We start from the raw sequence: 13,817 nt of genomic DNA, 5'->3' as shown, positions 1-13,817 counted from the left end.
TCCCCAGGCCAGAGAGCTAACCCACATGGTGCAGCAGACCTCTCCTGTCTCACTCACTGCTCCCCTCTGCAGTGAATTTCAGTCAACCTGCCTGTTCTGCTCCCTACTCTGTCTCTGGTGAATCCTCTCACGCCCCCCGCCCCTGCACTTCTGGCCTACACCCCAGCTCTTGTATGCATAAATAAATAAAATAAACAAACAAAAACACATACCAAACTTCAAGCATTTGGAAGTTCAAAGTCACAACCCAATTAAACAAGAAAAATCTCAAAATAAAACCTCTAATCTTCCATCTTAATAAATTTTAATAAGTTCAACCTAAATCCAAAATAAACAGGTGGGAAAATAACCAAGTTTAGAACTGAAATAAACAAAATGGAAAACAGAGGAAAAAAACACAAGTTGGTTCTTCTAAAAAAGTACAAGGGCCTCCCTGATGATTCAGGGGTTAAATCTCAGCACTATCACCACTGAGTTTGATTCCCAACCAGCTGACCCATACTCAAGAAGACAGAAAATCAGACTAGGATGTCTGCTCTGGCCACTTCTATTTGACATTAAACTGAAGGCTCATGCTAGAGCAGCTGGGTAAGAAAAAAGAAAAGGGATTTGGATAAGGAAGAAATAAAATAATGAAGATGACATGACTTACATTAACATACTGATTGATAAATATAACAAAAGAAGTTGAAGATATACACTGAAAGTACAACAAAGATCCTTGAAAGAAATGAGACCTAAACAGAAAAACCCAAATTCAAGAATTAGAAGACTTAATATTGTAAAATCAGTAATACTCCCTAAAATGGTCTAAAGATTCAACATATTCATCAAAATCCTGTGGGTTTGTGAATACTGACAAGCTCATCCTAAAATCCATGTGGAAATTCAAGGGCTCCAGAAAGCTAAAATATCTGAAAAGGCCTCACACCAATAAAAAAGCTTAGTAAATAAGAATAGTAATCAAGACAGTGTGGTAATTATGTAAGAAATACAGATCCATGGAATAGACATGAGTCCAAAAATAGACCCACACATTATTGGAAGACGACTTTTTTAGAAGGCAATTCAAAAAGGAAGGACAAGTCTTCTCAACAACTGGTGTTGTGATAACTGACTGTTCACATGCGAAACAACGAAAAATTTAACTATTTCATAGATGAAAAAATAAAATGGATAAAATTTACTTTAAATAGTAAATACTGTGGACTTTTAAAAAAAAACCACTGGATTGTCTCATTGTTGTCACTTTTCATCATTCAACCTCTTTCTGCAAATCATCACTATGTATAACAACAGAACTCCAATACTAGTCATTTCCAAGCACGCTTTCTTACCCTGCACAAGCTTGTAAACAGGCCAACATTGTTGCCAGAGTTTCTGGAGGAAGTTGAGCACTTTTGGGTTGATCTTTCTCTGGGGCAAGTCCACCCAAAATAGAAGGGCACCGTCTCTTTAAAAAAGTCATACATGCCTGGATAAAAGGCTCCTGCAAAAGAGAAAGTCTCTTAGGGTATTTGAAATTGATGTTGTTTTCAGAGTAAGGATAATTACTTTCAGATTAAAGACTAGTACTAGTATTAAAAGCAGAATATAACAACATCTGATAAGCACTTTTTTTAATAAGCACTTTAAAAAGGTTATTTCTGGGCCTCCTGGGTGGCACAGGGGTTGAGCACTGGGTTGCGAAGCTGCCCGCGGCCTCTGTGGCGCCGGTTCGTTCCCCGGCTGCTCCCCGGCCACCGGAGGAGGGTCCCACATGGCGCGCAGACCTCTCCTGCCACCCGCTGCTCCCCTCAGCAGTGTACTTCGGTCCTTCTGCCTGCTTTGCTCCCCGCTCTGGCTCTGGTGAATTCTCTCACCCTCCCGCACTTCTGACTGTACTCAGTGTTTGTGCAAATAAATAAATAAATCTTAAAAAAAAAAAAAAGTTATTTCTTTAGCTATTCTAGCCATCCAAATTGAAAAGTAGCAATAAACAAATCCTGCTTACTCCATGCTCTCGAATCTTATCTGTCAGCCACTTGTCAAGTTTGAGGTATTCACGACGTGAAGCAAGTGCAGCAAGGTCAATAACAAAAGCAAATGGAGTACCATTTAGCAGCATTGACAAAGCCTAAAGAAAAAGAACATATAAACTGCAAGTCACAAAGTTAAGTAACTTTCTGTCTGTCCTACTTTGCTGCTTTTATTTTCATAAATAATTATAAATAAAACTTATGTGTTTTCTAGCTCATAATCCTTAACAGCTCAATACAATTCAGTAGTAATATCAGTCCTTCCATAAAATAAGATCACACAACCCATGACTTTGCCCTGTGCTTTTCCAAATAACTAAGCATAGAGTAAACACAAAGCATAGAAAATTATCCTTATCCACTTAAAAAACCTAAATTAAGGAATATTCTTTGATCATTTAATGATCAAAGTTACAAGATCAGATTACCTGTCAAAAGATCCTATTAATGCTAGTAAGATTTGCAAAGGGGTTGAAATCTAGATAGTTTCTCCAATAAATTATATCACAGATTAATCTCAGAAGTGCTCAATTGTAGCTTATTTTAATATAGTCTTGCAAATATAGATAACCAACAAAATCCAATCAAATATAAATAAAAACATCTTTGTATACCTAAAACCACTCTGCTTCCAAATCCAATCCCTTTCTAGTTACAAGGAAAAATTTTGAATATCTTCTCGTCTAGCTAAGAGCTATTTACATGAGCATTATTTAGCACCGGTGCTACATAAACATGTTTGGTATTTTTACCATTAATAAACAAATGCACATATTCTGTATCTCTTCAAGCTCACCTTCAAGTCCTGGGCCACATCAAGTATTCGAGACAATTTGGCCTGATCATATTGTTCCCCTCGCATGTACCATTCTGCCATTGCATGCATGATAAGTTGCCGGATTGAGGGAGACTGTCCCTAAGAAAAGAAAAAGAAGGTTAAATTGAAGTACTGCTAAACATTTTGATAGGCAATATGGGGAATGCCTAGCTAGTTTTACTTGTAGGCATATTAGTGCTTTTTTTTTTTTGAAGATTTATTTTTATTTATTTATGCATATGAGAGCTGGGGTGTAGACCAGAGGTGCAAAGAGTGAGAGGATTCACTAGAGAGAGAATGAGGAAAGGAGTATCTAACTCTGGCTGTAGCATTGTTTTTTAATTTTTTTAATCCAGCCTAATCTAGCATATGCATTTAAGACCATAAAATCCTGACACTTAGGGGCCTCCCTAGTGGCACAGGGAGTTAAGACAACCTATGAAGCTATCCACAGCCACTGCAGCATGAGTTTGAGCCCCAGCCAGGAAGCTACCCACATGGTGCAACAGACCTTTCCTGTCTCGCCTGCTGCTCCCCTCAGCAGTGTATTTCAGTCAGTCTGCCTGTTCTTTTCCCTGCTCAGTCTCTGGTGAATCCTCTCACACGCCCTCATCTTTGGCCTGCACCCCAGCTCTTGTATGCATAAATAAATAAATCTTTAAAAAAAAAGAACTAAGACTTAACCCCTAGACCACCAAAGAGGTCCCCATCAGCACATGTTTTAGGTTGAAACCTCAAGCAGTGCCTTGCAATGACATCCTTTTGGGAAAGCTAAGTTATTTCCATTATGTTCAAAGGAAGCCTTAGTCATATACTCCTTCAACAAATTTATTTCTCCTATAGATATCAAAACTCTGCCTTTGCAGGGGCCTCCCTGGTCACGCAAGGGGTTAAGAGGCAACCCATGAAGCTATCCGCAGCCACTGCAGCATGAGTTCGATCCCCGGTCAGAGAGCTACCCCATGACACAGCAGACCTCTCCTGACTCGCCCACTGTTACTCTCAGCAGTGTATTTCAGTCAATCCTCCTATTCTGTTCCCCACTCTGTCTCTGGTGAATCCTCTCACTCCCCTGAACCCTTGGCCTGTACCCCAGCTCTTGTACGCATAAATAAATAAATCTTTAAAAAAAAATCTGCCTTTGCATTTTCAGACACTAAGCTAGAATAGAACACAGTATGAAAATGAGGACATATCAAGTTTTTACCTAATTCCTTAAAATTAAACTACAAATAATTGGTCTATAAATAAAAGCAAAGTAATATAAAGTAATCACCTCTTATGTTAGAGTATAGTTTTATTAGGATTTCTGGGATTGGAGCATGTATATTCTAAATCTAACTGTACATAAATGCTCCCCCCAGCAGTGTATTTCAGTCAGTCTGCCTGTTCTGCTCCCCACTCTGTCTCTGGTGAATCTGCTCACCCCCTGCATCTCTGGCCTGTACCCAGCTCTTGTATGCATAAATAAATAAATCTTTAAAAAAAAAAAAAGGCGATCAGAAAAAAATAATCAACAGACAAAAGAGTATTTACTTATCAAATAAATTCTACAAAATTCGTAGGGGAAAACACAAGGGATTGAAAGTGATTTCAGTAAAACTAAAATAAAATTTAAATGCAGGATTTGGGGGCCTCCCTGGTGGCACAGGTGGCTGAGCACCGCACTGTGAAGCTGTCCGCAGCCTCTGCAGCACAGGTTCAATCCCAGCTGGCCTGGGAGAATCCCACATGGTAAGGCAGACCTCTCCTGCCTTGCCCGCTGCTCCCCTCAGCAGTGTATCTCATCAGTCTGCCTGTTCTGTTCCCCGCTCTGTCTCTGGTGAATCCTCTCATCCTCCCACGCATCTGGCCTGTACCCAGTTCTTGTATAAATAAATACATCTTTAAAAATAAATAAATAAATGCAGGATTTGGATAAAGCAGAAAATAGCACCTATGAAGTGCTTTCTGGACACATGATAAATGATAAAGCTCCTTCTGCTATCAAAAGGATACTGCTGCCCTAACTACACAGTGCTTTGGTAATAATGATTTTTCTTTTAAACTTGCCTTGTCCCTTGCTCTTTAAAGTTATACTACAATTTCCACATGATGCTAGAAAATAATCTTTATTCAAGTATGAATTCCAGACTGTTATAATTCAAGACTAACAAAGAAATGATCTTGTCTTACCTGCCCATGCCATGCATAGTGCAAAATAATAGCAGAGTTAGGATGGTTCCCAAGGAAAATTGGCATCAGAGTGGAGATGAGTTCATGGCGCAAGGTATGCCAGGAGGTGTTAATTTGTAGTAAGGCCAATACCAGCATGTCTGGACAGTGTTTGATAGGGAAGCTGAAGAGTTGTTTGACTTGCTCATACTGCCCCACCTCTGCGAGCCTCAGTAGAGATTCAATCAAATCCAAGCTCTTCCTAACAAGAAGGGAGGTAAGAGGCTCTATCAATGAAAATCTAAGTATACAAAATTCATTTCCAAATAAATGATACCAGTGATCAAACAAAATCAAATTGTCATTTTTTAATACTTGAATAAATATTCAAGTTGGTAATGTCCATGTCAAAAATATTTGCTGCCATGCTTGCAGACTAATTTCAAAGGCAGTTCAAATTAAAACAAGGAATAAATGATGAAGGAGAGGGGACAGCACTGTCCATATACATAATCATGGGCCTCCGTAGCAAAGAGATGTCATCAAAGATTTTTGTTGACTAGTGTGAAAAACAAGCAACATCACGGAGTTTAGGAACAGTCAAAAAGCAAAAATATAAATAAAATATAATTTACAAATAAGAAAAATTCTACCCCAAATAACAGACTGAAAACTTACTTTGTTAATGTAAAATTGTAACTCAGATAATACCTGATGTTACACAAGCTCAAAAAGTTCACAACACCCCACTATGAATTATTCTTGCCCCAAGATGCTACATCTGGATGAATTTAATCAAGCCTCAAAACCTTAAACTACCCATTGTGTATAAAAAACATGGGGACAGAGAACAAATTAAATCCAATAGTAAACAGATACCCCATAACATGGGATAAACTAAAGGATAAATATTCCCATTTCTCCATCAAATTAAGGGGGGAAAAAAAAGAGGGAGAAGGAAGACTTACAGAATAAAAGAAACCATGTGGACCTTGTCCAGACTCTCAATCATACAAACTGTTAAAAGACATTTTTGAAACAATTAGGGAAACTTGGAGTATACTGCTATATTAAGGAGCTGTTAAATATGGTAACATTTTGGTTTTGTAAAATGGAAAAGGGCCTCTATCTGTTGAAATAAAATGAAGAAAAATACTGCCATATACGTAAGGCTTAGTGGGGAAAAATCAGTTATGCCTGCAGAGCAAATGTTAGCTGGCACCTGGGAAAAGGACATACTCTAAAATAAGTCATTGCGTGGGTCAATCTTTCAGCAAACTATATCCACAAATTTAATCCCACCCACTACACGTTTTTCTAAACAATGTTTTACTAAACATAGCCACAATCATTTATACTGTGCTACAAAGAGAGTTAAAGTAGTTGCTACCTAACTGTATAGTTGAGGCTATCCAGGCTGTGAAACCAGATGGAAATTAACTCTTCACAAGCAAAGTTTATCATCCTTTGTTGTAGAAGATTGGACAACTGTTAAAGGGCTTTAAACTGTCCTGAAACTAACACTCACAAATAAAGACAATAATCTGTTCCCTATTTGGAAAGTGTACCACAAAAGAATAGATGGAAAAAGATTTTAAGAAAGTCTAAAGCAGGTACATGATTTAGGGACCAACTTAGTTTACACCCCCTTGCAGCCATGTGTATACTTCAACAGGATGGCAGTACTTTCAGTCTTACTTCCCATCCCCAGAAAGGATGTGTCTGGATAGAGCTCCAGGAGAAACCAGTGTCAGTGTCAACCTCAAAAGTTTGTAATTGAAACTCAGAAAAACTAGATGTTAGTTGAAAATATTAGGTTCGATGGGTTGGCCATCTTGAACTACTTGCAAAAGAAAGAAAGCAAGCAAATCTGCAGAGACAACAAAGGGATCTAACACTAAAGAAATACAAACCTCTTCAAACACTTGATAGTTTCAGAAAACACCTACAGCAGACTTTACAAGAGGAGAGAGATAACTAGTAAAAACTGGATTAAAAATAGATTTTCATCTGCCAACACTCCAATATAAAAACTAAGGTTCATTAAAAATACCTTTTCCTTTAAACCTGTTAAATATGTAATTGCTCATAGCTAATTTTTTATTTCAAAAGAGAGAAGTGGTCCTATCAAAAAAAGTTTAGACAACAATGTTTACCATGTGGCAATTTCTCGATTGTCATCCTCTGGTGGTGCTTTCAGAATATCAGTGGCAACAGTGTGACAGGGAAAATCAGCAAAACAGAAGATCTCTGGATTTATAAGGGAATGCTGAATGAAGGAGAGCTAGAACAAAAGAAAAACATCCTTACACGACAAATGACTGTGAATGCTACAGAAATTCAAAACATTTTCCATTGGGCAAATTTCAGTCTCAAGGTTAATTAGAATGACGATTTCCTTTATAATCTTATCTGTTCTACAAAAAACAATTCAGAGAGATGAAAGGTACGCGATGAGATTGCCATGCAAACTATCATTTAACTTCTAGGACAATCTATAATTCAACCGAGTATGACAAAGTCTACTTTAAAATAATATAGGAGATAGCACTATATAAAGAATAACTCACCCCTCTACCTCCCCTCCTCCCAAATCTATAGCTAACCACCATTCACTTACCTGGCCTTCTGCATGCTTCCAAGGTCTATATATGAGGTCTACTGGGAACACCTCCATGCCCAGACCCCTCTGAATGCCATAAACCACATTATGAAGTCCTTTACTGTCACGAATTTGAAATCCAGGATGGTCCAGTTCATAAGTTACTTCCTTGAAGTTCAAACTCGGGTTCTAAAAAGAAAAAGCATTTAAAAATTTAATTAACACATTTTGTACATATTTTGATGCTTTATCCTGAGACTAATCAAATCCAAAAACCAATCAAGATTTTTAAAAACATTTGTTTATGCATAGAGGAACTGGGGTGTAGGCCAGAGCCACGATGAGTGAAAGGATTCATCAAAGACAGAGTGGGTAGCAGAACAGATGGACTGACTGAAATACACTGCTAATTAGAGCAGCCAGGAGAGACAGAAGAGGCCATATGTGGGTTAGCTCCCTGTCCGGGGATCAAACTTGGGCCACAGTGGTGATAGCTGTTTAGCGCTGAGACTTAACCCCTATGCCATCAGGGAGGCCCAAGATGTTCTAATTATAAATTAAATTCACCTGACTTTCTGGCATTTCCAAAGAGATTCAGAAAGATTGTAAATGCTCAATATTCGAAAGATACCTGAGTTGTGCCCTCTTAGACAAGGTAGTCCAATCTTTCAGTTTATGACATACTTCTAATACTTGTGGAAACATAATGAAGGGAAAGTCTCTTCCCTTTTTTAAAAAAAAAAAAAAAGATTTATCCATTTATGCATACAAGAGCTGGGGCACAGGCCAGAAATGCAGGGGGTGAGAGGATCCATCAGAGACAGTGGGGAACAGAACACGCAAATTGACTGAAGCACACTGCTGAGGGGAGCAGGGGGTGACTCAGGGGGGGACTCAGGAGACGTCTGCTACGCCATGTAGGTTGCTCCCTGTCCGGCCAGGGATGGAAGTCCTTGCTTCAGAGGCTGCGGATTGCGTCGTAGTTGGTGCTTAACCCTTTGTGCCTCCAGGGAGGCCCTCTTCCCTTTTATAATACAAGGAAGCCTCACATTCTCCGGACTATACACATAGATTCTACAGTCTTGAAACAAAGTAGGCAATATTATCAATTATCTCAAACATCACTGGTAATTAACTAAAGATCTTCCCTAAAAACAACCCAATCTAGTATTGGGAAAAGTGGTCCAGAGTCTTCTAAAGGCAAAGGAAACAAATTTATAGAAGACAATTTACCAAACACTGCAACAAGTAATAAGTATGTTCTATGCCTGAAAGGAAAAAGGCTGTTCGCATTTTATATTTAAGTCTCCAATCAAAGCATAGGTTTAGTTTTGGCCAAAGGTGACTCCTTTCGAGCTAGTAAGACCTTAATGCTTGTTTTTGTATATGATAAAAAGAACAAACTTCAAGTTTAGGTTATCACTCCAAGGCAACTGTAACACTCAGAAAGTAACATTTTTCTTTTTAAAATTTCTTTGAAGGAAAATTTGTTGTGACAGAACAGAACCATAAATGTACCATTAAATAGAAATTATCCTAGATATAGACGTTTGGCAAAACCACAGGCATACCTGTGTTGTTATCCTTTATGGGTAAGTGAATGAAACAAATTGGCCCAATATAAATCTGAAACTGTTCTCTGCTCCCTGCCTACAAAAGTATCTACTGATAAATCTAACATACAAGAAAAAAGAAGTAGGAAGAAGAGGTTACTGATTCAAATCCACAGTACAAGCACTCAACTTAAGAGCCTTTTAGTAGTTTCTGAAATCAGGAACAAAACATATTCAGATAACAAGGAATACCATACTTGGCTGCAATTTTTAAAAAGACTATTTTCAACAGGACAATGAAGTTACAAAGTGAAAAGAGCATTATTTCAGTTCGGCAAGACAATCACAGGACAAAAACAGAACAATAACTAGCTATCCATAAGTAAATAAACTGCTTTTTATTTTGCTTTTCTTTTCATTTTCTAAGTTTAATGCCATGACCCTGTATTATTTTTCCCCTCCATTACTAAAGGAAAACAGGTTTGAACACCTTTGTCTATCCACTAATAAGAAAACAACAAAAGGAAAATCATTGTAGGAAGGTCATATAGAAAACAGCTAATTCTCTATTTCAATTTTATCTATAAGTTGAAAAACTTAAAATGAGAACTATGAGAGATTATATATATATATATATATGTCCCATATGTGTGTTTATGCATACATATGTGGATGCATGTATTACCTGGACATCTATACAGAAGGCCAACTATAAATTACACTAACTTTATTTTTTTTTTTTTTAAGATTTATTCATTTATTTATACAAGCACTGGGTAGTCAGAAGTGCGGGAGGGTGAGAGAATTCACCAGTGACAGAGCCAGGAGCAGAACAGGCAGACTGACGAAATACACTACTGAGGGGAGCAGTGGGTGCAGCAGGAGAGGTCTGCTGCGCCATGTGGGACCCTCACCCGGCGGCCAGGGATCGAACTGGCGCTGCAGAGGCTGTGGGCAGCTTCGCAGCCCAGCGCTCAACCGCTGCGCCACCGGGGAGGCCAAATTACACTAACTTTAGACTGCATGGAAGCTAGCACCCCAAACTCCCTGTACTGTTCACTACAAGGGCAACTGTACATGTAATCTTTAATGTTGTATTCTGTTGTCTGTCATTTTATGAACAAGACAGAACATATTCACTGTGACTCTACTATTCTCTCAGACTAAATATTACCCTCTTAAATCTCAAAGTTTTATTTTATGTTTTATTTAAGCATATTTAACATTTTAGAAGAGGTACTTGGTTTACTGGGGGTGAATTATTATGTTTTGAGAAGTGGTAGGAAGACATACACAAATTCTCTATCTCATGTCTCACTGACATAAAAAAGCTTAACAGGATTTTTATTGCATTTTCCAGAAATGTTTAAGAAGGCCTCCTTTCTCCTAAATAATTCTTCCTACAATCACGATTTAGCAACAAATTAGTCCCTTCAAGAAAAGTCACACACAACAGGTGGCCCCCTCCAGTCTTGAATGTTACTCCTCTCAGTAGCATATTTCAATAAATCTCCAGCAGTTCTTGTCATTTAAGACAAGACTGCCTGGGCCTCCCCTGGTGGCACAGCTGTTGAGCGCTGGGTTGCAAAGCTGCCCGCAGCCTCTGCAGCACCGGTTTGATCCCCGGCCGCCGGCGAGGGTCTCACATGGTGAGCAGACCTCTCCTGCGGCCCGCTGCTCCCCTCAGCAGTGCATTTCGTCAGTCTGCCTGTTTTGTTCCCTGCTCTGGCTCTGGTGAATTCTCTCACCCTCCCGCACTTCTGACTGTACCCAGTGCTTGTATAAATAAAGAAACAAATCTTAAAAAAAAAAAAAAAAAAAAAAGACTGCCTGCCTGTGAATATACAGGCATTGTATCTCTCTTTCCTTTTATTTTCCTTTCCTCAGTAAACATTGCCATGTACTGAAGAATGTGAATGTCTGCTGAATTCTTTTTGAGGGGGACCCAAGAAGCCCACCCACAACAAACCTCATCATCTGAACCCCAACATCAGCATAATGAAGATTTTCACATGATTCATTTCCTCAGGATAGGAATGATGTGATCAAAAAAAGGACAAAAAAAAGGTATAAAAAATTAAAAATCACCTTTTCAGTTCTCAAAAACAAAAGTCTGCCACAGCAGTGAACTGCAGAGCAGCAACAACTGAAGATCAAAACTGGAATTTGATTGTGTACTTTTTGAGCACATCATTACTGCAATACTTTTTTTTTAATTTTAATTTTTATTTTTTTTAAATAATAAATTTTATTTTTATATTCCCCATACAATTGCAACCCCCCCATTCTGACCCCAATCCCTCCCCCCCCACCCCCCCCCCCCCCAAAAAGTGTTTCTGGTTCATAGTTTTTTGTTGATTTTGATTTTCACTTTCTTATAGTTATTCATTTTCCTGGTCCCTTATTTAAGTTTTCTAGATTCCTGCTATGAGTGAGACCATCCGGTATTTTTCTTTTTCTTTCTGGCTTATTTCGCTAAGCATGATCCCTTCCAGCGCCATCCATGTTGCTGCAAATTGCATGTGTTTATCTTTTTTGAATGCTGAGTAATATTCCATGGTATATATGTACCACATCTTCTTGATCCAGTCATCTATTTTTGGGCATTTGGGCTGTTTCCAAAGCTTAGCTATTGTAAATAGTGCTGCTATAAACATAGGGGTGCAGGTGTTCTTTGGAATGGGTGTTTCTGTGTCCTTTGGGTAAATACCTAGGAGTGGAATTGCTGGATCATATGGAAGCTCTATGTTTAGTAGGTCCAGAAATCTCCACACAGCTCTCCATAGTGGTTGGACCAGTTTGCACTCCCACCAACAGTGCAGAAGAGTTCCTTTTTCTCCATACCCTTGCCAACACTTGTTGTTGCTAGTTTTTTTAATATGTGCCATTCTCACTGGTGTAAGATGGTATCTCATGGTAGTTTTGATTGACTGCAATACTTTTTGAGGTAATGAAGTGAGGAATTACAAAACGTTGTTACTGTCTTTCAGCTGGGTATTTCATTCATTAACATTTACTTTCTTTAGGTCATATTCTGTAATACCACGAGTGAAAAAACAAGATTACATGTACTCACCAGTTCTTTGAGAACATCAATCAAGACTTCCACATTCCACGTGTGTGCCTGAGCTCCATCACTTTTATCTTTTCCATCGCTCCAGATCCCACTGCCAGGAGCAGAGATACTCTGCAGAATTAAAATTTGAATTAAACAAACTGAACTACTTTATGTGTTCTACTCTGGTAAGTAGATCAGTCACTGTAATTTAAGAAAATAAAGAGAGCAGAATACTAATTCATTTTTAAAAGAATTCCACATTTACCTGCAATGGAATACCATCTGTTAATCCTGAATGAGTTCGAGCCATCATTCCCAAAACCCTTGCAACCTGGGCAGCTGTGACCTCCCGCACACCGAACTGCATGATTATATTGCGACATTCTTCAACACTGAAACAGAAATTTAACTTCAGAAAAACACTACCACCTTCAATACCAAAACTAAGATGTGCTAGTACGAAATGAACCCTAGAGCAAAATCCCTAGAATTTTACTAAAGAACAGTAAGCTTCATTTCTTGTACCTACCTAGGTTAAGAAAATGGGAAAAATTTAAGTCAATGAACCAAGAGTAGTAATACCTTTCACAAAGATACACAGTTAGCCTCAATCTCAGTAGGAATCAAGTTACTCTTCAAAACAAAGATACTCAAGGTGAATTTGATTATTCTGATATGTACAAAGCCTTGAAAATGCAATACTGTTGATGTTATATTTTGAAGTTTAATTAAACAAAAGTTTTATGCCAGGCCCACATACGAGAAATATACTATTTCAAACATAAGTAGAAATGGCGATTGGTAAGTTGTAAAAACATTAAAAGTTATATTTAAAGGTAAAGCAAAAGCACCTTAATGTCCTTTAACAACTTATTCTCAGAAAAATTAATAATCCACTCTATCACTCATAAGTGAACATGCTGCAAGTTTCCTTTGGTGTCCCTTGGCAGGGGAGAAAAATATGCAAGGAGGGTATAAAAAAGGCAAGAAAGTGGTAGAAGATGAAGGAAATGGGAGAGGAGCAGGAAAACCAGGTAGGAAATGATGCAATTCCAGATACACCTGCCTCAATGCTCTCTCATGCTCAAAGTTAAAAATGCCTAATTTAGCAACGAGGCTAAAACCTCTTATTCCTAACTTGGAGAAATTTGGGGGTATAGATAGAGAAATTTGGCCACCAGGATATTTATAGCTGCCACTAAAATGATTATATAGAAGACTTCTCAAAATTCTTGAGAGGTAAAGATGACACATTAAAGAATTTGAGGAACTTGCTTTAAAGAATTATATCATGTTTAATTAGCACAAAAGTAATGAGAAGTTTAATATCTTCCTACCAACCTTGCACAAAAGCCATAGCCTACTTCTTGCATGAAATCAGCCAAAGAGCTCTCCATCATGGTTTTAGCTACCCCTCCAGAATCAGGCAGGATCCTGTCCATTAGAATGTCCCGTTTTTCAGGGTATAAAAGTGGTGCAAGCACCACAGGACAGCGTTCCTGGGGAAAATCTGAAAGAGAAAAAAAGATTACAACTGTTATTAACTATAAATAAGTTAGACTCTTTTATTCTAAAAAGCACCCTAAGACTGAATCTTCCACAAGAAGTTCATAGT

General features: G+C 38.2%; 1 protein-coding gene across 9 annotated transcripts in view; it reads right to left on the bottom strand.

Annotated features, from left to right (window-relative positions):
• Nucleotides 1-13,817, bottom strand: part of CNOT1 (CCR4-NOT transcription complex subunit 1) — a 96,835-nt gene that overhangs the window by 43,645 nt on the left and 39,373 nt on the right. For all 9 annotated transcript variants that reach the window (XM_054697078.1, XM_037516433.2, XM_037516436.2 and 6 more), the window contains exons 8-16: nt 13,544-13,712; nt 12,468-12,594; nt 12,221-12,331; nt 7,610-7,780; nt 7,146-7,273; nt 5,011-5,251; nt 2,815-2,934; nt 1,994-2,116; nt 1,338-1,489 (exon numbers count right to left, since the gene is read on the bottom strand). In XM_054697078.1, the coding sequence (XP_054553053.1) occupies nt 1,338-1,489; nt 1,994-2,116; nt 2,815-2,934; nt 5,011-5,251; nt 7,146-7,273; nt 7,610-7,780; nt 12,221-12,331; nt 12,468-12,594; nt 13,544-13,712 (1,342 nt within the window). The remainder of the gene's footprint in view (nt 1-1,337; nt 1,490-1,993; nt 2,117-2,814; nt 2,935-5,010; nt 5,252-7,145; nt 7,274-7,609; nt 7,781-12,220; nt 12,332-12,467; nt 12,595-13,543; nt 13,713-13,817) is intronic.

The sequence above is a fragment of the Talpa occidentalis genome, unplaced genomic scaffold (assembly GCF_014898055.3).
Source record: "Talpa occidentalis isolate TD23 unplaced genomic scaffold, MPIMG_talOcc4v2.1 talOcc4.17, whole genome shotgun sequence".
Lineage (NCBI taxonomy): Eukaryota > Metazoa > Chordata > Mammalia > Eulipotyphla > Talpidae > Talpa > Talpa occidentalis.
This window is presented reverse-complemented; position numbering and strand designations above follow the sequence as displayed.